General features: G+C 47.0%; 1 protein-coding gene across 1 annotated transcript; it reads right to left on the minus strand.

Annotated features, from left to right (window-relative positions):
- Positions 1-672: 672 nt before the first annotated feature.
- LOC311114921 (barrier-to-autointegration factor-like) lies at positions 673-16,736 on the minus strand. The gene is made up of 3 exons (XM_084190138.1): positions 16,600-16,736; positions 6,063-6,189; positions 673-1,610 (listed from the first exon to the last, which is right to left on the minus strand). Exons 1-3 carry the CDS (start codon positions 16,616-16,618, stop codon positions 1,463-1,465), a joined length of 294 nt encoding a protein of 97 aa, XP_084046264.1. The 5' UTR covers positions 16,619-16,736; the 3' UTR covers positions 673-1,462.
- Positions 16,737-26,677: the final 9,941 nt, after the last annotated feature.

Consider the following 26,677-nt stretch of genomic DNA (forward strand, 5'->3'; position numbering starts at 1 on the left):
CCTTTTCGTGTAAGAGCTGTCTGAAAAGACCGCCTGAAATGTCAGCTTGATTGCCTGGTGACATTACCAATAGTTAATAGACCAATAACGAGAGTTTGCCCTCCTCTCTCCTCTCTGCCAATAACAGTATAGTCTTCAGGTTGCACATCCCTCCGATTAGGCTCCTCCGATTAGGCCCCTCCGATTAGGCCCCTCCGATTAGGCTCCTCCGATTAGGCTCCTCCGATTAGGCCCCTCCGATTAGGCCCCTCCGATTAGGCTCCTCCGATTAGGCCCCTCCGATTAGGCCCCTCCGATTAGGCCCCTCCGATTAGGCCCCTCCGATTAGGCTCCTCCGATTAGGCTCCTCCGATTAGGCCCCTCCGATTAGGCCCCTCCGATTAGGCCCCTCCGATTAGGCCCCTCTCTCAGACCACTCTCAGACAGTCCTAGCTAAATTCTTGCTTGAGAAATGTCATTTGTTTTTCTTCTTTTTTAATTGAAAATCACAGTAAGGTATTTAATTGTTAACCAGAAATTATGTGATATTGATATAACAAAAATAAACGTCTTCATTGGGCTTTTATGATTTTAGTATTAAGAGAAGTCCCGGTTACAGCACCAGGACATCTGTAACAATGTGTTGACTCTTAAGACTTTTGCAGCCATCAAGAATACAGCAGGACAACAACAAGAAGTTAATTCCAGATTTATTCCAAAACAGAATGCACCCAAAGCTATCACTTTAACCTGGGGACAGGGCCCAGGGTCTTAGTATATCACTTTAACCTGGGGACAGGGCCCAGGGCCTTAGTCTATCACTTTAACCTGGGGACAGGGCCCAGGGTCTTAGTCTATCACTTTAACCTGGGGACAGGGCCCAGGGTCTTAGTCTATCACTTTAACCTGGGGACAGGGCCCAGGGTCTTAGTCTATCACTTTAACCTGGGGACAGGGCCCAGGGTCTTAGTCTATCACTTTAACCTGGGGACAGGGCCCAGGGCCTTAGTCTATCACTTTAACCTGGGGACAGGGCCCAGGGCCTTAGTCTATCACTTTAACCTGGGGACAGGGCCCAGGGTCTTAGTTGAAGGATGTGACAAGAAGAACAGAAGGAAGTACAGTGTCTTATAGATAACTATCAACTTTATGATTACTCAAGATTACTTATCAATACTTATAACTAATTAACGTCATTTAGCAGACGCTCTTATCCAGAGCGACTTACATGAGCAATTAGGGTTAAGTGCCTTGCTCAAGGGCACATCAGCAGATTTTTCACCTAGTCGGCTCGGGGATTAGAACCAGCGACCTTTCGATTACTGGCACAACGCTCTTATCCACTAAGCTACCTGCCGCCCCACTTATCAATAATTACTTATTAATAGTTAGTTGAAAGTTGACCTAGGAAGGTCTGAAGAGTCCTAGTAAGGAGTAGAAAAGCAGAAAGGAGCAGAGACAGTGAGTGAATGTCTGCTCTCCTCTACATATTGTTGTTGGTCCACTCTCTCATTCCATTGTAGGCGTCACTTTGTTGCTTGGCGTTGGCCCCTGTGGTATTTTTCAGATAGCCCTGGAACTGGCCTTGGTCTCGACCACTCACCAGGTACTGGCCCAACATCTGGTCAGCCCTTTGGAGAGACAAAATGGGGTAATTTACTGTTAAGTTCTGGTAAAGTTTTCTGAAACTATGTATAGCTCTTGTATAGGTATATTTTTGGGAAATACTTAAACTTATTTTCAACAGTTTTAACTTCTGGTTGATCAAAACAACTTGTATTCGTCACATACTTCGTAAACAACAGGTGTAGACTAACAGTGAAATGCTTACGGGCCCTTCCCAACGATGCAGAGAGAAAGAAAATAGAGAAATAATAGAAAAGTAAAACACGTAATAATAAATACACAATGAGTAACGATAACTTGGCTATATACACGGGGTACCAGTACTGAGTCAATGATAACTTGGTTATATACACGGGGTACCACTACTGAGTCCATGTGCAGGGGTACGAGGTATTTGAGGTAGATATGTACATATTGGCAGGGATAAAGTGACTAGACAACAGGATAGATAATAGACAGTAGCAGCAGTATACTGTAGGTAGGGGTAAAGGGACTAGGCAACAGGATAGATAATAGACAGTAGCAGCAGTATACTGTAGGTAGGGGTAAAGTGACTAGACAACAGGATAGATAATAGACAGTAGCAGCAGTATACTGTAGGTAGGGGTAAAGTGACTAGGCAACAGGATAGATAATAGACAGTAGCAGCAGTATACTGTAGGTAGGGGTAAAGGGACTAGACAACAGGATAGATAATAGACAGTAGCAGCAGTATACTGTAGGTAGGGGTAAAGTGACTAGACAACAGGATAGATAATAGACAGTAGAAGCAGTATACTGTAGGTAGGGGTAAAGTGACTAGGCAACAGGATAGATAATAGACAGTAGCAGCAGTATACTGTAGGTAGGGGTAAAGTGACTAGACAACAGGATAGATAATAGACAGTAGCAGCAGTATACTGTAGGTAGGGGTAAAGTGACTAGACAACAGGATAGATAATAGACAGTAGCAGCAGTATACTGTAGGTAGGGGTAAAGTGACTAGACAACAGGATAGATAATAGACAGTAGCAGCAGTATACTGTAGGTAGGGGTAAAGTGACTAGACAACAGGATAGATAATAGACAGTAGCAGCAGTATACTGTAGGTAGGGGTAAAGTGACTAGACAACAGGATAGATAATAGACAGTAGCAGCAGTATACTGTAGGTAGGGGTAAAGTGACTAGGCAACAGGATAGATAATAGACAGTAGCAGCAGTATACTGTAGGTAGGGGTAAAGGGACTAGACAACAGGATAGATAATAGACAGTAGCAGCAGTATACTGTAGGTAGGGGTAAAGTGACTAGACAACAGGATAGATAATAGACAGTAGCAGCAGTATACTGTAGGTAGGGGTAAAGTGACTAGACAACAGGATAGATAATAGACAGTAGCAGCAGTATACTGTAGGTAGGGGTAAAGTGACTAGGCAACAGGATAGATAATAGACAGTAGCAGCAGTATACTGTAGGTAGGGGTAAAGTGACTAGACAACAGGATAGATAATAGACAGTAGCAGCAGTATACTGTAGGTAGGGGTAAAGTGACTAGACAACAGGATAGATAATAGACAGTAGCAGCAGTATACTGTAGGTAGGGGTAAAGGGACTAGACAACAGGATAGATAATAGACAGTAGCAGCAGTATACTGTAGGTAGGGGTAAAGGGACTAGACAACAGGATAGATAATAGACAGTAGCAGCAGTATACTGTAGGTAGGGGTAAAGTGACTAGACAACAGGATAGATAATAGACAGTAGCAGCAGTATACTGTAGGTAGGGGTAAAGTGACTAGGCAACAGGATAGATAATAGACAGTAGCAGCAGTATACTGTAGGTAGGGGTAAAGTGACTAGACAACAGGATAGATAATAGACAGTAGCAGCAGTATACTGTAGGTAGGGGTAAAGTGACTAGACAACAGGATAGATAATAGACAGTAGCAGCAGTATACTGTAGGTAGGGGTAAAGGGACTAGACAACAGGATAGATAATAGACAGTAGCAGCAGTATACTGTAGGTAGGGGTAAAGTGACTAGACAACAGGATAGATAATAGACAGTAGCAGAAGTATACTGTAGGTAGGGGTAAAGTGACTAGGCAACAGGATAGATAATAGACAGTAGCAGCAGTATACTGTAGGTAGGGGTAAAGTGACTAGACAACAGGATAGATAATAGACAGTAGCAGCAGTATACTGTAGGTAGGGGTAAAGTGACTAGACAACAGGATAGATAATAGACAGTAGCAGCAGTATACTGTAGGTAGGGGTAAAGTGACTAGACAACAGGATAGATAATAGACAGTAGCAGCAGTATACTGTAGGTAGGGGTAAAGGGACTAGACAACAGGATAGATAATAGACAGTAGCAGCAGTATACTGTAGGTAGGGGTAAAGTGACTAGACAACAGGATAGATAATAGACAGTAGCAGCAGTATACTGTAGGTAGGGGTAAAGTGACTAGACAACAGGATAGATAATAGACAGTAGCAGCAGTATACTGTAGGTAGGGGTAAAGTGACTAGGCAACAGGATAGATAATAGACAGTAGCAGCAGTATACTGTAGGTAGGGGTAAAGTGACTAGACAACAGGATAGATAATAGACAGTAGCAGCAGTATACTGTAGGTAGGGGTAAAGTGACTAGACAACAGGATAGATAATAGACAGTAGCAGCAGTATACTGTAGGTAGGGGTAAAGGGACTAGACAACAGGATAGATAATAGACAGTAGCAGCAGTATACTGTAGGTAGGGGTAAAGGGACTAGACAACAGGATAGATAATAGACAGTAGCAGCAGTATACTGTAGGTAGGGGTAAAGTGACTAGACAACAGGATAGATAATAGACAGTAGCAGCAGTATACTGTAGGTAGGGGTAAAGTGACTAGGCAACAGGATAGATAATAGACAGTAGCAGCAGTATACTGTAGGTAGGGGTAAAGTGACTAGACAACAGGATAGATAATAGACAGTAGCAGCAGTATACTGTAGGTAGGGGTAAAGTGACTAGACAACAGGATAGATAATAGACAGTAGCAGCAGTATACTGTAGGTAGGGGTAAAGGGACTAGACAACAGGATAGATAATAGACAGTAGCAGCAGTATACTGTAGGTAGGGGTAAAGTGACTAGACAACAGGATAGATAATAGACAGTAGCAGAAGTATACTGTAGGTAGGGGTAAAGTGACTAGGCAACAGGATAGATAATAGACAGTAGCAGCAGTATACTGTAGGTAGGGGTAAAGTGACTAGACAACAGGATAGATAATAGACAGTAGCAGCAGTATACTGTAGGTAGGGGTAAAGTGACTAGACAACAGGATAGATAATAGACAGTAGCAGCAGTATACTGTAGGTAGGGGTAAAGTGACTAGACAACAGGATAGATAATAGACAGTAGCAGCAGTATACTGTAGGTAGGGGTAAAGTGACTAGGCAACAGGATAGATAATAAACAGTAGCAGCAGTGTATGTGATGAGTCAAAAAAGTTAGTGCAAAAGGGGTCAATGCAGATATTCCGGGTAGCTATTTGGTTAACTATTTAACTAACTATTTTGCAGACTTATGGCTTGGGGGTAGAAGCTGTTCAGGGTCCTGTTGGTTCCAGACTTGGTGCATCGGTACCGCTTGCCGTGCGGTAGCAGACAGAACAGTCTATGACTAGGGTGGCTGGAGTCTTTGACCATTTTTAGGGCCTTCCTCTGACATTGCTTGGTAAAGAGATCCTGGATGGCAGGAAGCTTGGCCCCAGGGATGTACTGGGCCGTACACAATACCCTCTGTAGCGCCTTGTGGTCAGATGCTAAGCAGTTGCCATACCAAGCAGTGATCCAGCCAGTGAAGATGCTCTCAATGGTGCAGATGTAGAACTTTTTGAGGATGTGAGGACCCATACCAAATCTTTTCAGCCTCCTGAGGGGGAATAGGCTTTGTCGTGCCCTCTTCACAACTGTCTTGGTGTGTTTGGACCATGATAGATCCTTAGTGATCTGGACACCGAGGAACTTGAAGCTCTCGACCTGCTCCACTACAGCCCCGTCGGTGTTAATGGGGGCGTGCTCGGCCCTCCTTTTCCTGTAGTCCATGATCAGCTCCTTTGTCTTGATCACGTTGAGGGAGAGGTTGTTGTCCTGGCACCACACTGCCAGGTCTCTGACCTCCTCCTTATAGGTTGTCTCATCATCGTTGGTGATTAGGCCTACCACCGTCATGTTTTCAGAAAACTTAATGAAGGTGTTTTAGTCGTGGGTGAACAGTGAGTACAGGAAGGGACTAAGCACGCACCCCTGAGGGGCCCTCGTGTTGAGGGTCAGCATGGCGGATGTGTTGTTGTCTACTCTCACCAGCTTGGGGCAGCCCATCAGTGATTGGTGGATTTACTCACATAAATTGACCAAAGTTCCCAGACATTTCAGAAACTATGGTTGGTTCTGATTTGGCACACTATTCCTACGTAGTGAACCTACCTGGTAACGCCCTTATCCTCTAGCCTGCGGCCCTGTACAGGTCCGATCCCGGGTACGTCTCTCACAGACCGGTTCCCCATCGGCTCAGAGACAAAGTTCCGGTGCTTCTGAGAGGTGGTGGAGTATCCTGGAGGAACAACACGATGATGAGTGTGTATTTATGACTGGGTCTTATCACTGGGTCAGTTGAGGTGAAACCTCAGATAACATTTCTCTGGGAGGGGAACCAGGAACCAGGAACCAGGAACTACCCTACTCTCTTATGGACAGACTACGTAAATATTTCAATTCTGGGTTAACCGAGATTAGGAACTACCCTAATCCCAACAGAGTTATACTCCTTGAGGTGACAATACAGCACAAACAGATCTGGGAAGAGGGAGCACTACAACACCTGGGGACATGGAGGAAGGAGCACTACAACACCTGGAGACATGGAAGAAGGAGCACTACAACACCTGGAGACATGGAGGAAGGAGCACTACAACACCTGGGGACATGGAGGAAGGGGCACTACAACACCTGGAGACATGGAGGGGGGGCACTACAACACCTGGAGACATGGAGGGAGGGGCACTACAACACCTGGGGACATGGAAGAAGAAGCACTACAAAACCTGGGGACATGGAGGGGGGGGGGGGGGCACTACAACACCTGGGGACATGGAGGGAGGAGCACTACAACACCTGGGGACACGGAGGAAGGAGCACTACAACACCTGGGGACATGGAGGGAGGGCACTACAACACCTGGGGACATGGAGGGAGGGGCACTACAACACCTGGGGACATGGAGGGAGGGGCACTACAACACCTGGGGACATGGAAGAAGGAGCACTACAACACCTGGGTACAAGGAGGAAGGAGCACTACAACACCTGGAGACATGGAGGGAGGGGCACTACAACACCTGGAGACATGGAGGGAGGGGCACTACAACACCTGGGGACATGGAGGGAGGAGGACTACAACACCTGGAGACATGGAGGGAGGGGCACTACAACACCTGGAGACATGGAGGGAGGGGCACTACAACACCTGGATACATGGAGGAAGGAGCACTACAACACCTGGAGACATGGAGGAAGGAGCACTACAACACCTGGGAACATGGAGGGAGGGGCACTACAACACCTGGGGAATGGAGGGAGGGGCACTACAACACCTGGAGACATGGAGGGAGGGGCACTACAACACCTGGAGACATGGAGGGGGGGCACTACAACACCTGGAGACATGGAGGAAGGAGCACTACAACACCTGGGGACATGGAGGGGGGGCACTACAACACCTGGGGACATGGAGGGAGGAGCACTACAACACCTGGGGACATGGAGGAAGGGGCACTACAACACCTGGAGACATGGAGGGAGGGGCACTACAACACCTGGGGACATGGAGGGGGGGGGCACTAGGGTTATCCAGATGTGTTCCCCGCTTGTGCTGTCACATGTGCTCAAGCACGACAAGTGGGTGACGTGATATATTTGTCGAACACGATTCTATTCAGAGAGTGTGACCCAGAGGATAGTTTGGGTGCTACCTCTGGTAAGCTGGTGCAGTCTGACCAACAGCCCAGAGAAAGGAAGAAGGATGTGGAACTTGTTGCTGAGGCAATACAGTTACCAGTCACTCGTGAGCAGCTGATCGCTACCCAGAAGGTTGACATTAGCCTGGCTAAATGTTTTTCTAGTGTTGTCTCAGAGGAGGAGCTAAAGAAGAAAAACCTGGCATACTTTATTGTCACACCGTGTGTCAAGCGCATATCACCCAGAGTCTCAGGGTGCGCTTGAACGTTGGCATCAGACACTGAAGTCTATGCTCCGTAAATATTGCTTGGAATCTGAGAAGGATTGGGATGAGGGAGTTCCTCTAGTTTTGTTTGCTGTCCGTGAGACAGTACAGGAATCCTTAGGGTTCAGCCCAGCTGAACTGGTGTTTGGACACACCATGAGAGGACCTATGAAAGTCCTTAAGGATCAGTTTTTATCACAAGAGTTGTGTGTGAAAGAAAATGTGTTGGACTACGTTAGTCACTTTCGTGAGCGCCTACATGGTGCCTGTGCTCTAGCAAAGGAAGCGCTGTCTTCCTCACAGAGACGGATGAAACGGCACTATGACAACCAGGCTGTTTCTCGTTCACTGCAGCCAGGTGACCAAGTTCTTGTATTGTTGCCGGTGCCAGGAGCGTCATTGTCAGCACGTTTCTCTGGTCCTTATGTCATTGAAAAGAAACTAAGTGAAACTGACTACGTGATACAGACTCCTGATAGAAAACGCCAATCTCGTGTGTGCCACGTTAACATGTTGAAGACATACCACACCAGACCCGTCACTCAGATAGACAGTCCAGAGAAACTGGCCGAGACGGCTGTCTCTATTGTTGCTGCGGCTGTAGTGGGAAGTCATGTTAATGATGTGGACGGAGATGGTTTGGATTGCCCAATTCAAGATTGCCCAATTCAGAGATGCTACTGTCTCTCCCATCAAGCCTGATTCATTTAACGGACGGACAGTCAGATGATATTGTGAGACTATTACACAGCTTTCCATGTCTTTTTAATGATGTTCCTACATGCACAAATGTGTTAGAACATGACATTAATGTTGGAAACGCTGCACCTATCAAGCAACATGCTTATCAACGTCTCTAAAAGAAAGATAATGAGGGATGAGGTCGGTTATTTGCTGGAGAATAACCTGGCTATGCCAAGTTCAAGTCCTTGGAGTTCTCCGTGCATTCTGGTTCCTAAACCTGATGGGACATCCAGGTTATGTACGGACTATCGGAAGGTCAATGCTGTCACAGTGCCCGACTCGTTCCCGTTACCCAGACTAGATGACTGTATTGATACTGTTGGTGCTGCTACTTATGTAACCAAACTAGATCTTCTAAAAGGTTACTGGCAGGTGCCGTTAACCTCACGTGCCTCCGACATCGCTGCCTTTGTGACCCCAGATCACTTCCTACAATATGCTGTCATGGCATTTGGGATACGGAACGCACCAGCCACTTTCCAATGCCTGGTTAACACAGTATTGGCTGGAGTTCCTAATTGTAGTGCTTACCTTGATGATCTGGTAATTTATTCGACTGAGTGGTCTGATCATATTACAACTCTAAGGGTAGTGTGTGAAAGTCTAGCAGCCGCTTCTCTAACCCTGAACTTAGCAAAGTGCGAGTTTGGGAAGGCCACTGTTACTTATCTCGGTAAACAGGTCGGCCATGGTCAGGTGCGCCCTGTAGATGCCAAGGTCTCAGCTATAAATGCATTTCCCGCACCTACCACCAGAAGAGAGCTACGCCGCTTTTTAGGGATGGTTGGCTACTACCGTAGTTTCTGTAAAAAATTCTCTGCGGTAGTTGCTCCATTAACGGATTTGCTCAGTCCGGCGAGAAAATGTGTATGGTCTGAAGATTGTCGTACTGCTTTCAACACTGCTAAAGCACTCTTATGTAGTACTCCTGTTCTTGCTGCGCCAGATTTTGAACGACCGTTTAAACTGGAGGTAGATGCAAGTGCCAGAGGTGCTGGTGCTGTTCTACTGCAGCAGGACCAGAGTGGAGTGGACCATCCTGTCTGTTATTTTTCACGGAAATTTAACAAATGTCAGACAAACTATTCCACCATTGAACAAGAAGCTCTAGCTTTGTTGTTAGCTCTTCAGTACTTTGAAGTTTATGTTGGTTCCAGTGCATTACCAGTGATAGTGTATACTGACCATAACCCCTTAGTTTTTCTCCACCGGATGTACAACCAGAACCAACGCCTTATGCGTTGGGCACTTGTAGTGTGTTTTTGGTCGAGGTCGTGTTTACTCTTTTGCACTTTGGACTATTAAAGACTGTTGGACGAAACCTCTGTGTCCTGCGCCTGACTCCTCCACCACATCCACATCGGTTCCTCTGACAGAACAACACACCACTATGGAGTCAGCAGGAGCAGTGGTGGCACCCAAGTCGCTGGAAGAACGGATCAGCTATCAGGACACTATGATCCGGCAACTTGGGGCCGCCATGGACGAGGTGTCCAACACTCTGCGCCGGTTGGTGACTGGAGAGGTGCCCACGCCTTCTTACACCATCCCATCACCAACGGCCAGTCCTCCTCTCTCAGCACCGGAACCCAGTGGCATCCGGCTCTCGCTCCCGAGGGCATTTAACGGTTCTGCAGCCGGGTGTCAGGGGTTCCTCCTGCAGGTGGAACTCTACCTGGCTACTATACACCCAGCGCCCTCGGGATACGAGAGCGTCTCCGCCCTCATCTCCTGTCTATCCGGCAAGGCATTGGAGTGGGCCAACGCCGAATGGAGGGGAATAGACGCCGCCACCATCACCTACGCGGAGTTCTCCCGCCGCTTCAGGGCAGTCTTCGATCATCCACCTGAGGGGAAAGCGGCGGGGGAGCGTCTGTTCCACCTCCGACAGGGGAAGAGGAGCGCACAGGAGTTCGCACTGGAGTTCCGGACGCTAGCGGCGGATGCGGGGTGGAATGAGAGGGCCCTCATCGACCACTACCGGTGTAGCCTACGAGAGGACGTTCGTCGTGAGCTGGCCTGCAGGGACACCAACCTGTCGTTCGACCAGTTGGTGGACATTTCCATCCGTCTAGACACCCTGCTGGCTACCCGCGGACGTCCCGAGTGGGGGTCGTCCATTCCACCCTCCAGCACCTCCGAGCCGATTCCCATGGAGCTCGGGGGTGCTGGCGCTAGAGAGAGGAGGAGAGAGAACCCGAGGGGGGCCAACCCCTGCACCAACTGTGGCCGTGGAGGACACACCGCGGCCAGGTGCTGGGGAGGGTCTCCTGGGAGAGGGGACAACAGGTCACGCACTGAGGAGTCATTTCAGGTGAGTAGGCGCCCCACTTACCCAGAGCTCTCTGTTGGTCACATGAGTATTCCTGTGAGCTTTCCACAGGTGGCACCTCATTCCCAGCATAAGGCGCTAGTAGATTCAGGCGCAGCTGGGAATTTTATTGATCGGGCATTTTGTTATAGATTAGGAATTCCCCTTCGGCCGGTAGAAGCCCCCTTTCCTGTCCACGCCTTAGACAGCCGGCCGTTGGGGTCGGGGCTGATCAGAGAAGTCACAGCACCACTTAAGATGACGACGCAGGGGGGTCATGAGGAGATCATTCAGTTTTATCTGATTGACTCTCCTGTGTACTCCGTGGTGCTGGGGCTTCCTTGGTTAAGCGACATGATCCTACCATTGCGTGGCAACAGAGGGCTCTTATGGAGTGGTCTGCCCAGTGTGTAGGGAGATGTCTAGGTGTTTCCTTAGGGGCGACCTCGGTAGAGAGTCCGAACCAAGTGCCCGCAATGCGCATTCCCCCTGAGTATGAGGACTTAGCACTTGTGTTCAGCAAAGCGAGGGCAACACGGCTACCACCTCATAGACAGGGGGACTGTGCGATAAATCTCCAAACAGGAGCGGCTCTTCCACGGAGCCGTGTGTATCCCTTGTCTCAAGAGGAGACAGCGGCTATGGAGACTTACATAGCCGAGTCCTTGGCACAGGGATACATACGGTCCTCCACTTCCCCGGTTTCCTCGAGTTTCTTCTTTGTGAAGAAGAAGGACGGGGGTTTGCGCCCGTGTATTGATTACCGTAGTCTCAATCAGATCACGGTTAAGTATAGTTACCCTCTTCCACTGATTGCGACTATGACGGAGTCATTACGCGGAGCGCGGTCCTTCACAAAGTTGGATCTCAGGAGCGCGTACAATCTGGTGCGCATTAGGGAGGGGGATGAATGGAAAACGGCATTTAGCACCACCTCGGGTCATTACGAGTATCTCGTCATGCCATACGGGCTAATGAATGCTCCTTCAGTCTTCCAATCCTTTGTTGACGAGATTTTCCGGGACATGCATGGGCAGGGTGTGGTAGTGTACATCGACGACATCCTAGTGTACTCTTCTACATGAGCCGAGCATGTAGCCCTGGTGCGCCGAGTGTTGAGAAGACTGTTGGAGCATGACCTGTATGTCAAGGCAGAGAAATGCCTGTTCTTCCAGGAGTCCGTCTCCTTTTTGGGTTATCGGTTGTCCGCGTCTGGTGTGGAGATAGAGGTAGACCGTGTGTCGGCTGTGCGTAATTGGCAAACTCCAACCACTGTAAAAGAGGTGCAGCAGTTCTTGGGTTTTGCTAATTACTACCGGAGGTTTATCCGGGGCTTTGGACAGGTTGCAGCTCCCATTACGTCCCTACTAAAGGGGGGTCCGGTTCGTTTGCAGTGGTCAGCTGAGGCGGACAGGGCATTTGTCAAACTGAAGAACCTGTTCACCTCGGCCCCGGTGCTGGCGCATCCGGATCCCTCTTTACCATTCCAAGTTGAGGTAGACGCGTCCGAGACCGGTATTGGGGCAGTCCTGTCACAACGGTCCGGCACGCCACCTAAGCTCCGCCCCTGTGCGTTCTACTCCAAGAAGCTCAGCTCGGCGGAGCGCAATTATGACGTTGGGGACAGGGAGCTGTTAGCTGTAGTCCAGGCCCTAAAGATGTGGAGGCATTGGCTTGAGGGGGCTCAACACCCTTTCCTCATTCTGACTGATCACCGTAACCTGGAGTACATCCGGGCAGCTAGGAGATTGAACCCTCGTCAGGCTAGGTGGAACATGTTCCTGACCCGGTTTGTTTTTAAGATCACATACATCCCAGGGTCCCAGAACGGTAAGGCAGACGCCCTGTCCCGGCGGTATGACACAGAGGAGAGGTCCATTGAGCCTACTTCCATACTGCCGGAGTCTGTCTGGTGGCTCCGGTGGTATGGGAGGTCGATGCGGAAATCGAGCGGGCACTGCGTACCGACCCTACTCCCCCCGAGTGTCCTGTGGGGCGGACGTACGTTCCGCTCGAGGTTCGTGATCGTCTTATTTATTGGGCTCATACATCACCCTCCTCTGGACATCCAGGGATTGGCCGGACAGTGCACTGCCTTTGCGTGAAATACTGGTGGCCAACGTTAGCTAGGGATGTGAGGGTTTATGTCTCCTCCTGCTCGGTGTGCGCCCAGTGTAAGGCGCCTAGACATTTGCCCAGGGGTAAGTTACATCCCCTGCCCGTTCCACAACGACCATGGTCCCACCTCTCGGTGGATTTTGTGACCGACCTACCCCCTTCCCAGGGGAATACCACCATTTTGGTCGTTGTGGATCGGTTTTCCAAGGCCTGTCGTCTCCTCCCAATGCCGGGTCTCCCTACTGCCCTACAAACCGCCGAGGCCCTATTTACCCACGTGTTCCGGCACTATGGGGTCCCCGAGGATATTGTGTCTGACCGAGGTCCCCAGTTCACCTCCAGAGTCTGGGGGGCGTTCATGGAACGCTTGGGGGTCTCGGTGAGCCTTACCTCGGGGTACCACCCGGAGAGCAATGGGCAGGTTGAACGAGTCAACCAGGATGTGGGTAGGTTTCTGAGGTCCTATTGCCGGGACCGGCCGGAGGAGTGGTCTAGGTATATCCCCTGGGCAGAGATGGCCCAGAACTCTCTCCGCCACTCCTCCACCAACTTAACACCTTTCCAGTGTGTTTTAGGGTATCAGCCGGTCCTGGCACCGTGGCACGAGAGCCAGATCGAGGCCCCTGCGGTGGAGGAGTGGATTCGGCGCTCGGAGGAGACGTGGGACGCTGCCCATGTCCATCTGCAGCGGGCCATCCGTCAACAAAAGGCGTGCGCCGATCGCCACCGCAGTGAGGGACCGGTGTACGCACCGGGAGATCAAGTCTGGCTCTCGACTCGAAACCTGCCCCTCCGCCTGCCCTGCCGGAAGCTGGGTCGGCGGTTTGTGGGGCCCTTCAAAGTCCTGAGAAGATTGAACGAGGTGTGTTACAGGTTACAACTGCCTATTGAGTACAAAAATATTAACCCCTCGTTCCATGTGTCTCTTCTCAGGCCGGTGGTAGCTGGCCCACTCCAAGAAGATGAGATAGGAGAGACCCCTCCGCCCCCCTTGGACATCGAGGGAGCCCCGGCGTACAGGGTCCGGACCATCTTGGACTCGAGGCGCCGGATGAGTGGTCTCCAGTATCTCGTGGAGTGGGAGGGGTACGGTCCGGAGGAACGGTGCTGGGTGCCTAGGAGGGACATCCTCGATCCATCCCTCCTGACTGAGTTCCACCGTGGGCATCCCACGCGCCCGGGTCCGCATCCTCCTGGCCGTCCCCGAGGCAAGGGGGGGGTACTGTCACGGTTTCGGCCGAGACTGCTCCTCCTCCTGGTTCGGGCAGGCTTCGGCGTTCGCCGTCCCCGGAGTACTAGCTGCCACCGTTGTATGTTTCGTGGTGTGATTACTTTGGTCTGTCTTGTACACCTGTGTCTGTTTGTGTTCTGATTACGTGTCTTATAAGTTCCCTGTTTTGTATTGGTTAGTTTGTGTGTTGTTGTCTGCCTGTCTTTCGGAGCTACGTGTTTGCGCTCTGTTTGTTTTGTGTTTAGTGTTTACGCTTGGTTGCGTAATTCCCTCGCCTCTGTTTTTGGTCGAGGTCGTGTTTACTCTTTTGCACTTTGGACTATTAAAGACTGTTGGACGAAACCTCTGTGTCCTGCGCCTGACTCCTCCACCACATCCACATCGGTTCCTCTGACAGGCGTACATTACCCGTAGGAAGAAATCTGTCTAAAAACACTAGTTAGACCTGAGCGGACCACCCACTGTACTTTTGTATGATTAGCAGTAGCTTAGCGGTTCTTGAGGCAGGCAAGATCAGTTTAGGGGTGTTTTACACTATTGTTTCATTTCTTGGGTCCTGCTCAGCCCTTTCTCCCAAACCTTTACCGTGTGTTCAGCAATAAACCTTTTATGTTTGACGGTAGTTTATGGTTGTCGTGTAGTTTTTGTTCTCACTGTTCCATGTCACGATTCTAATTTGCATGATTCTAATTTGCATGAATTATGTTACGGGTCTCTTGTCCATCCACCCTAGGCGTTTAAAGCCACGGGGTTTGTAACAACGATTCTACCCCGAGCCTGGACATGCACAATATGAAGGAATCCATTGGCAACTCTCCCACGGTGGAGCCGTCTCTGGCTGACCACCTCAGCCCCTCGCCCCATTTTACTAACGTCATTGGCACCTCACTCCCTAGGAAGACAGAGCACTTTACTGCCACTTTACTGCCTTCGTTTTTCACCCTGCCTTCGTTTTACACCCTAGATCCAGATGCTTGGGAGGAGATCTGTATGATTACAGACCTGAACCTCCCTGCCTCCACTTTTTGCCTCCAAATGCCATTACGCGAGCAGCTCTGAGATGCGGCGCTCCAGTTTTCCCATTAGATGCTACTCTATACAACAAGGCAGGGGAACCCTAACTATATTCACCACCCCGTTCTACGGGAGAACAGGTTTCCAGGGCTCCTTGCGGGACGTTTGGAGGGGAGAAGGTTAGTCTTTGTTTAGGTCCTTTTGATGCTTTCTCGACCTGCCAAGGACCGCATCATTGATACAGTTTATCCAGTGATAAAGTTTAGCCAAGACCTGACAGTGATACGGTTTATCCAAGGCCAGGACAGTGATACATTTTATCCAGTGAAACAGTGTATCTTGTGTTACTGTTTATCCATGGCCCCGATTGTGATACAGTTTATCCAAGGCCCTGACAGTTATAAAATGTATCCAGTGATACAGTTTATAGAAGACCAGGACAGTGATATCATTTATGCAGTGAAACAGTGTATCCATTGTTTATCCAAGGCCCCGATTGTGATACCGTTTATCCGGTGGTACAGTTTATCCAGTGATTCAGTTTATCCAAAGCCGGACAGTGATATAGTATTTACAGTGATAGTTTATCCAAGGCCCTACTGTTACAGTGCCTTCGGAAAGTATTCAGACCCCTTCCCCTTTTCCACATTTTGTCACGTTACAGCCTTATTGTAAAATTGCTTAAATTATTTGTTGCCCTCATCAATCTACACACAATACCCCATAATGACAAAGCGAAAACAGGTTTCTATAACTTTTTGCAAATGTATTATAAATAAACAACTTTCACAGAGAAGTGGTAAGTGTCTTGATATAATCTGGTAAAGGGCAGTAATATGTTAGGAATTATATGACTGAATAATGTCCGGGATATACAGTTGGCCAGACACATCATGAAAACCAAAACCCAAAAGTGAGAAAATAGAAATGTTCAACTGTGCAACCATTGAACATACATTTGCATGATGATAAATAAGGGTTCAATATTATAAGCATTTGTAAGTGCAATTGTAAATGGTTATTAACTGGAGGTAAATAGTGGCTCACTATTTGGCAAGCTCTGACTAGTTATCGCACTATTTGGACCAACGCAATATACATATTTATTAATGGTTCATAATGCATTTATAAGTGATTCAATAACCGTTAGTAATTATATACCCTATGCAAATGTTACCTCTTGTAAAGTGTTACCAAATAATTACATTTACGTTTACATTTTAGTCATTTAGCAGACGCTCTTATCGGGAACATATAATGATACTAAGGTCACAATACAGGGTTGTATAACTAAAGCTACATCCTGCAAAGATCATTAGTCTTACCTTTCTTGTTTCCAGACATGGTTCAGGTGGAGGATGGAGAATTCAGTTCAATATAACTTGACGAGGTGTCTCTCTGTCTTCTGTTTTCTGTCTGCTAGAGCAGTCTTCCTCTACTGTTGTCAAGACACCGTAGCAAATAGTAGCAAAATATCTTCCAAAAAATAAAGTTTCTATTGGACAATCAGGTAGGTCCCTCCCCGCTTCAATATTCTGTCTCCTAGTGAACATTAGCTCCACCTCTGAACAGAAACGAAAGTTAGAGAGAAATGGAAAGTTTCGATTCCCTGAAGATGGGAACAACCAGTTGGTTTAAAACAACATGCCAGGGTGATGTGTGTGCATGCATGTGTCTGTTAAATCTGCCTACTCTTAGTGAGGTGACAGCAACTCAGAGATGGGGGAAGAATTAAATCTAACTTCACAGAGAAAGTTGAAGACACCACAAAAAACAACCACAACTGGGCTAGAAAACAAGATTAATTAATATTGTGTGTGTCTCTCTCTCTCTCTCTCTCTCTCTCTCTCTCTCTTTCTCTCTCTCTCTCTCTCTTTCTCTCTCTCTCTCTCTCTCTCTCTCTCTCTCTCTCTCTCTCTCTCTCTCTCTCTCTCTCTCTCTCTCTCTCTCTCTCTCTCTCTCTCTCTCTCTCTCTCTCTCTCTCTCTCTCTCTCTCTCTCTCTCTCTCTCTCTCTCTCTCTCTCTCTCTCTCTCTCTCTCTCTCTCTCTCTCTCTCTCTCTCCACATATATATATATATACAGTTGAAGCCGGAAGTTTACATACACCTTAGCCAAATACAATTCAATTCAGTTTTTCACAATTCTTGACATTTAATCCTAGTAAAAATTCCCTGTTTTAGGTCAGTTAGGATCACCACTTTATTTTAAGAATGTGAATTGTCAGAAAAATAGTAGAGAGAATTATTTATTTCAGCTTTTATTTCTTTCATCACATTCCTAGTGGGTCAGAAGTTTACATGCACTCAAAAAGTATTTGGTAGCATTGCCTTTAAATTGTTTAACTTGGATCAAACGTTTCGGGTAACCTTCCACAAGCTTCCCACAATAAGTTGGGTGAATTTTGGCCCATTCTTCTTGACAGAGCTGGTGTAACTGAGTCAGGTTTGTAGGCCTCCTTGCTCGCACACGCTTTTTCAGTTCTGCCCACAAATGTTCTATAGGATTGAGGTCAGGGCTTTGTGATGGCCACTCCAATACCTAGACTTTGTTGTCCTTAAGCCATTTTGCCACAACTTTGGAAGTATGCTTGGGGTCATTGTCCATTTGGAAGACCCATTTGTGACCAAGCTTTAACTTCCTGACTGATGTCTTGGGATGTTGCTTCAATATATCCACATAATTTTCCTTCCTCATGATGCCATCTATTTTGTGAAGTGCACCAGTACCTCCTGCAGCAAAGCACCCCACAGCATGATGCTGCCACCCCCGTGCTTCACGGTTGGGATGGTGTTCTTCGGCTTGCAAGCGACCCCCTTTTTCCTCCAAACATAACAATGGTCATTATGGCCAAACAGTTCTATTTTTGTTTCATCAGAACAGAGGACATTTCTCCAAAAAGTACGATCTTTGTCCCCATGTGCAGTGGCAAACCGTAGTCTGGCTTTTTTATGGTGGTTTTGGAGCAGTTGCTTCTTCCTTGCTGAGCGGCCTTTCAGGTTATGTTGATATAGGACTTGTTTTACTGTGGATATAGATACTTTTGTACCTGTTTCCTCCAGCATCTTCACAAGGTCCTTTGCTGTTGTTCTGGGATTGATTTGCACTTTTTGCATCAAAGTACGTTCATCTCTAGGAGACAGAACGCATCTCCTTCCTGAGCGGTATGACGGCTGTGTGGTCCCATGGTGTTTATACTTGCGTACTATTGTTTGTACAGATGAAAGTGGTACCTTCAGGCGTTTGGAAATTGCTCCCAAGGATGAACCTTTTTTGAGGTCTTGGCTGATTTCTTTGATTTTCCTATGATGTCAAGCAATGAGGCACTGAGTTTGAAGGTAGGCCTTGAAATACATCCACAGGTACACCTCCAATTGACTCAAATTATGTCAATTCGCCTATCAGAATCTTCTAAAGCCATGACATCAATTTCTGGAATTTTCCAAGCTGTTTAAAGGCACAGTCAACTTAGTGTATGTAAACTTCTGACCCCACTGGAATTGTGATACAGTGAATTAGAAGTGAAATAATCTGTCTGTAAACAATTGTTGGGAAAATTACTTGTGTCATGCATAAAGTAGATGTCCTAACCGACTTGCCAAAACTATAGTTTGTTAACAAGAAATTTGTGGAGTGGTTGAAAAACAAGTTTTAATGACTCCAACCTAAGTGTATGTAAACTTCCTCTCTATATATATTTTACTTTGTGTGTGGTTTGTGGTGTGTTCACTTATGACATTAGATCAGTGTTGGCTGCTAACTTGACCCTTATCTTAAATAGTTCACTTCATAGCATTTTTGTATGTTTTCTACAGTTATGTCCTTGAAAATGTTTCAATTTACCAATTCGGCCACTTGGAGGCCGCTTGGGAACATTTGGGCAAATTCGAAAGGGACACCTGGGTAACTTCATACTAAATGTTATGTAGCTTCCTCATTCTTGAAGGTATCAGTCTGAAACTTTGCGCATACACTGTTGCCCTGTTGTAGACAACATCTACATTACCTCCAGCTTCCTATCTGAATGTATGGCTTTTCTTTGTTTTATCTTTTACCAGATCTATTGTGTTATGTTCTCCTACATTAATTTCACATTTCCACAAACTTCAAAGTGTTTCCTTTCAAATGGTAACAAGAATATGCATGTCCTTGCTTCAGGTCCTGAGCTACAGGCAGTTAGATTTGGGGATGTCATTTTAGGCAGAAATGGAAAAAGAATGGTTGGATCCTTACGAGGTGAAGACAATTGAGTGTGTTGTTGGTGCCATGCTCTCGTCCCCTGATCTCTGCTAACATTCTTTACGATTCTTCACAGATAAATAATAGATCCCAGATTGACCGTAGCAAGCACCATACAAGCATTTCTGGTCAGGAGGCACTTGAGGCAACTACTCTAAGAGAGACCGAATACTGCTTCCTTTTGCTCCTTTGAGTTCCTCCTTGATATTGTAGCCCACATGAAGACCTCCTCCTCCTGCCCCTTAGACGTGGTCCCTACTAGACTACTAAGAGGTTATACCTACTGTTGGCCCTGCCCCTTAGACGTGGTCCCTACTAGACTACTAAGAGGTTATACCTACTGTTGGCCCTGCCCCTTAGACGTGGTCCCTACTAGACTACTAAGAGGTTATCCCTACTGTTGGCCCTGCCCCTTAGACGTGGTCCCTACTAGACTACTAAGAGGTTATCCCTACTGTTGGCCCTGCCCCTTAGACGTGGTCCCTACTAGACTACTAAGAGGTTATACCTACTGTTGGCCCTGCCCCTTAGACGTGGTCCCTACTAGACTACTAAGAGGTTATACCTACTGTTGGCCCTGCCCCTTAGACGTGGTCCCTACTAGACTACTAAGAGGTTATACCTACTGTTGGCCCTGCCCCTTAGACGTGGTCCCTACTAGACTACTAAGAGGTTATCCCTACTGTTGGCCCTGCCCCTTAGACGTGGTCCCTACTAGACTACTAAGAGGTTATCCCTACTGTTGGCCCTGTCCCTTAGACGTGGTCCCTACTAGACTACTAAGAGGTTATCCCTACTGTTGGCCCCGCCCCTTAGACGTGGTCCCTACTAGACTACTAAGAGGTTATCCCTACTGTTGGCCCTGCCCCTTAGACGTGGTCCCTACTAGACGACTAAGAGGTTATCCCTACTGTTGGCCCTGCCCCTTAGACGTGGTCCCTACTAGACTACTAAGAGGTTATCCCTACTGTTGGCCCTGCCCCTTAGACGTGGTCCCTACTAGACTACTAAGAGGTTATACCTACTGTTGGCCCCTTAGACGTGGTCCCTACTAGACTACTAAGAGGTTATACCTACTGTTGGCCCTGCCCCTTAGACGTGGTCCCTACTAGACTACTAAGAGGTTATACCTACTGTTGGCCCTGCCCCTTAGACGTGGTCCCTACTAGACTACTAAGAGGTTATCCCTACTGTTGGCCCTGCCCCTTAGACGTGGTCCCTACTAGACTACTAAGAGGTTATACCTAGAGTTGGCCCTGCCCCTTAGACGTGGTCCCTACTAGACTACTAAGAGGTTATACCTACTGTTGGCCCTGCCCCTTAGACGTGGTCCCTACTAGACTACTAAGAGGTTATCCCTACTGTTGGCCCTGCCCCTTAGACGTGGTCCCTACTAGACTACTAAGAGGTTATCCCTACTGTTGGCCCTGCCCCTTAGACGTGGTCCCTACTAGACTACTAAGAGGTTATACCTACTGTTGGCCCTGCCCCTTAGACGTGGTCCCTACTAGACTACTAAGAGGTTATACCTACTGTTGGCCCTGCCCCTTAGACGTGGTCCCTACTAGACTACTAAGAGGTTATCCCTACTGTTGGCCCTGCCCCTTAGACGTGGTCCCTACTAGACTACTAAGAGGTTATACCTACTGTTGGCCCTGCCCCTTAGACGTGGTCCCTACTAGACTACTAAGAGGTTATACCTACTGTTGGCCCTGCCCCTTAGACGTGGTCCCTACTAGACTACTAAGAGGTTATCCCTACTGTTGGCCCTGCCCCTTAGACGTGGTCCCTACTAGACTACTAAGAGGTTATACCTACTGTTGGCCCTGCCCCTTAGACGTGGTCCCTACTAGACTACTAAGAGGTTATACCTACTGTTGGCCCATTAGACGTGGTCCCTACTAGACTACTAAGAGGTTATCCCTACTGTTGGCCCTGCCCCTTAGACGTGGTCCCTACTAGACTACTAAGAGGTTATACCTACTGTTGGCCCCTTAGACGTGGTCCCTACTAGACTACTAAGAGGTTATCCCTACTGTTGGCCCTGCCCCTTAGACGTGGTCCCTACTAGACTACTAAGAGGTTATACCTACTGTTGGCCCTGCCCCTTAGACGTGGTCCCTACTAGACTACTAAGAGGTTATACCTACTGTTGGCCCTGTCCCTTAGACGTGGTCCCTACTAGACTACAAAGAGGTTATACCTACTGTTGGCCCCGCCCCTTAGACGTGGTCCCTACTAGACTACTAAGAGGTTATCCCTACTGTTGGCCCTGCCCCTTAGACGTGGTCCCTACTAGACTACTAAGAGGTTATACCTACTGTTGGCCCTGCCCCTTAGACGTGGTCCCTACTAGACTACTAAGAGGTTATACCTACTGTTGGCCCTGCCCCTTAGACGTGGTCCCTACTAGACTACTAAGAAGTTATCCCTACTGTTGGCCCTGCCCCTTAGACGTGGTCCCTACTAGACTACTAAGAGGTTATACCTACTGTTGGCCCCGCCCCTTAGACGTGGTCCCTACTAGACTACTAAGAGGTTATACCTACTGTTGGCCCTGCCCCTTAGACGTGGTCCCTACTAGACTACTAAGAGGTTATCCCTACTGTTGGCCCTGCCCCTTAGACGTGGTCCCTACTAGACTACTAAGAGGTTATCGCTACTGTTGGCCCTGCCCCTTAGACGTGGTCCCTACTAGACTACTAAGAGGTTATACCTACTGTTGGCCCTGCCCCTTAGACGTGGTCCCTACTAGACTACTAAGAGGTTATACCTACTGTTGGCCCTGCCCCTTAGACGTGGTCCCTACTAGACTACTAAGAGGTTATACCTACTGTTGGCCCTGCCCCTTAGACGTGGTCCCTACTAGACTACTAAGAGGTTATCCCTACTGTTGGCCCTGCCCCTTAGACGTGGTCCCTACTAGACTACTAAGAGGTTATACCTACTGTTGGCCCTGCCCCTTAGACGTGGTCCCTACTAGACTACTAAGAGGTTATCCCTACTGTTGGCCCTGCCCCTTAGACGTGGTCCCTACTAGACTACTAAGAGGTTATACCTAGAGTTGGCCCTGCCCCTTAGACGTGGTCCCTACTAGACTACTAAGAGGTTATACCTACTGTTGGCCCTGCCCCTTAGACGTGGTCCCTACTAGACTACTAAGAGGTTATCCCTACTGTTGGCCCTGCCCCTTAGACGTGGTCCCTACTAGACTACTAAGAGGTTATACCTACTGTTGGCCCTGCCCCTTAGACGTGGTCCCTACTAGACTACTAAGAGGTTATCCCTACTGTTGGCCCTGCCCCTTAGACGTGGTCCCTACTAGACTACTAAGAGGTTATCCCTACTGTTGGCCCTGCCCCTTAGACGTGGTCCCTACTAGACTACTAAGAGGTTATCCCTACTGTTGGCCCCGACGTTCTGTCTATTGTAAATAGCTCCCTGACCACTGGCTCCTTTCCAGCCTACTTTAAAACTGCTCTGGTCCAATCTATCTAGATCGCTCCTCGCTTAGTAATTATAGACAAATCTCTAAACTGTATTTTTTGTCAAAGATTTTAGAAAAAGTTGTGATCAAGCAATTGGTGTCTTATTTGAGTATGAACAACTTATTCGAAAATGTCCAGTCGGGCTTCCGCTCACTTCACAGCACTAAAACTGCTTTATTGAAAGTCAGTAAGGACCTTCTGTTGGCTGCTGATGCCAGTGAACGCTCTATCCGAGTTCTTCTGGATCTCAGTGCAGTGTTTGATACTATTAATCATAACAAACGGCTGGAGAGGTGGGTGGGAATCTCCGGCGTTGCTCTCCTCTGGTTCACTTCATATCTATGTGGCAAACGTTTCTCAGTGAGTGTAGCTTCCCTACACAAGTGTCTTGCTGACATCAAATGTTGGATGTCTGACCATTTTCTCCAGCTCATTGATACGAAATCAGAGGTTGTTTTATTTGCCCTCCAGCTTGCTAAACCACAGATTGTAGATGACCTTGGTCAGTTGTCCACCAATGTAAAGCCTTCGGCAAGAAACCTTGGTGTCTTCTTTGACCCTGACCTAAACCTTGAGCTGCATGTAAAAAAGGTTGTTCAGTCCTGCGTTTATCATCGAAGAAATATAGATCAAGTCAAGTATTTTATTTCAGTCACTGATCTGGAGAAAGTTATGCATGCTTTTATTTCCTCATGCCCAGATTACTGTAACAGTTTGTATACAGGTCTGTCAGATATCACTGCATCATCTACAGTTAATTCAACATGCTGCAGCTCACCTTGTCCAGGCAATGTAACCATATCACACCTGTTTTAGCTTCTCTACACTGGCTACCAGTCACTTTTAGAATAGATATTAAAATAGTATGAATCACGTTAAAGGCTTGGTTTAGCCCCGTCCTATATCACTGATCTTTTATCTCCCTATGAGCCAGGAGGCAGCCTGAGATCCGCTGGTAGGGCACTGTTGACCATTCCAAAGTCTAGGTTGAAAACTAAAGGACACCGGGCATTTGCCAAAGGGCCACTAGACTTTGGAAGGGTCTGCCAGAGGAGGTCAGGCTTGCAGATTCAGAGACTCTTTACATCCCTGCTGAAGACAAACTTTTAGAAAGATGCTTTTAATGTCTGGTTTTAATGTCTGGTTTGAATGAGCTATCTGTTTCATTCTCCTTCCTTAGGGGTTGACAGCACAGCATAGACATGGTCAGATAACTCCAGCATAGACATGGTCAGATAACTCCAGCATAGATTGGTCACTTGTTTTCTAATTTGGCACACAGAAACTAGAGGCCATGAGTAACCTGGTCAAAAAGAATGGCACAGATTGGCCTGTAGGTGGCGCTGTTATAAGCAGTCTCACTTAAACCCTCATATCCGTCTCCCCGTTTGACTTAGAGACTTGACATTGTATGTAGGGGTCTTTCCTCATGCTGAACACATTTGCCTCAAGGACCCAGAAAGTCCGTCAAGACAGAATTTACTCCATCTTGTAAACTTTGAAAAACGTATTCTCATTAACCTCTTCTTTTCATGGACTAAAAGTCAGATTCACTCCAAAATGTGGTCTTTGGATTCATCACAATAACAAAGAGTTTGAGAAAGGAATGTTGATGCCACACTATGCCAGTAGACATATACACAAAAAAATATACATAATATAATAATAATTTTATAATATGCTAAAACCATATGACACCATTGGGCTTGGAAGTGATGCAGACAGTTACATTGATGGAAGCTACAATCTATCTGCATTATTAAAGTTGATCTACCCCCTACATTTTTATTATATTTTTTTATAACAAAAAGGACACCCGATGTACTGTAGGCCCACAGCACATGACTTGACTTAGTTTGAGAAAAGCTAAGGTATTGATCAAACAATGATTTATTGACAAATATCAAATCTGATTTTACGTGTCCATTTAAACCACTTCAAATCTACTTCACAGTGACCACAGTGACCTATCAACGTGAAACTTGTCATCTCTATCATGGACGTTCTTAAGATGAACCACGCTGAATGTGGCATTGATATCTTAAACAACAAGGAAACTATTAACAACTAATTCTTTGCATACAGTGGCTTGCTAAAGTATTCATACCCCTTGGCATTTTTGGGGGGTTTGTATCATTTGATTTACACAACATGCCTACCACTTTGAAGATGCAAAATATTTCTATTGTGAAACAAACAAGAAATAAGACAATAAAACAGAAAACTTGAGCGTGCATAACTATTCACCCCCCCCAAAGTCAATACTTTGTAGAGCCACCTTTTGCAGCAATTACAGCTGCAAGTCTCTTGGGGTATGTCTCTATAATCTTGGCACATCTAGCCACTGGGATTTTTGCCCATTCTTCAAGACAAAACTGCTCCAGCTCCTTCAAGTTGGATGGGTTCCGCTAGTGTACAGCAATCTTTAAGTCATATCACAGATTCTCAATTAGATTGAGGTCTGGGCTTTGACTAGGCCATTCCAAGACATTTAAATGATTCCCCTTAAACAACTTTAGTGTTGCTTAGCAGTATGCTTAGGGTCATTGTCCTGCTGGAAGGTGAACCTCCGTCCCAGTCTCAAATCTCTGGAAGACTGAAACAGGTTCCCCTCAATAATTTCCCTGTATTTAGCGCCATCCATCGTTCCTTCAATTCTGACTAGTTTCCCAGTCCCTGCCGATGAAAAACATCCCCACTGCATGATGCTGCCACCACCATGCTTCACTGTGGGGATGGTGTTCTCGGGGTGATGAGAGGTGTTGGGTTTGCGCCAGACATAGCGTTTTCCTTGATGGCCAAAAAGCTCAATTTTAGTCTTTGTCCCTGACCTGTATGGAGAGCCCTTGGTCTTCATGGTGCCCCTTGCTTAGTGGTGTTGCAGACTCTGGGGCCTTTCAGAACAGGTGTATACAGTATATACTGAGATCATGTGACAGATCATGTGACACTTAGATTGCACACAGGTGGACTTTATTTAACTAATTATGTGATTTCTGAAGGTAAATGGTTGCACCAGATCTTGGTTGCAAAGGGGGTGAATACATATGCACGTACCACTTTTCCGTTATTCATTTTTTTTTAAAGAATTTTTGGAAAAAAGTTATTTCTTTCATTTCACTTCACCAATTTGGACTATTTTGTGTATGTCCATTACATGAAATACAAATAAAAATCCATTTAAATTACAGGTTGTAATGCAACAAAATAGGAAAAACACCAAGGGGGATGAATACTTTTGCAAGGAACTGTATGTAACGCTAATGCTCAGAATCAAAATGCAATCTTCTGCTCCTCATGAACCATACGTCAGAATCATTCCAGATGTTGTATTTAGACTCATGACTGCACACAAAGGAAGATAGTTCCTACATGATCGATGCTTGGTTTGTTTGTTATCCTACTGATCTGGTTCTTTCTGTCATCCTGTGAACCCCGTCACATAAAGGAAGATAGTTCTGGTTCTTTCTGTCATCCTGTGAACCCCGTCACATAAAGGAAGATAGTTCTGGTTCTTTCTGTCATCCTGTGAACCCCGTCACATAAAGGAAGATAGTTCTGGTTCTTTCTGTCATCCTGTGAACCCCGTCACATAAAGGAAGATAGTTCTGGTTCTTTCTGTCATCCTGTGAACCCCGTCACATAAAGGAAGATAGTTCTGGTTCTTTCTGTCATCCT

This window comes from Coregonus lavaretus, assembly GCF_964263955.1.
Source record: "Coregonus lavaretus genome assembly, contig: HAP1_SCAFFOLD_425, whole genome shotgun sequence".
Classification (NCBI taxonomy): domain Eukaryota; kingdom Metazoa; phylum Chordata; class Actinopteri; order Salmoniformes; family Salmonidae; genus Coregonus; species Coregonus lavaretus.

What these genes read in the sequence shown, in the direction of transcription:
- LOC311114921 (XM_084190138.1), bottom strand. An exon ending in GAGGATAAGGGCGTTACCAG is followed by an intron (nt 1,611 to 6,062) that starts GTAGGTTCACTA and finishes GTCTCTCCAAAG; the next exon opens with GGCTGACCAGATGTTGGGCC.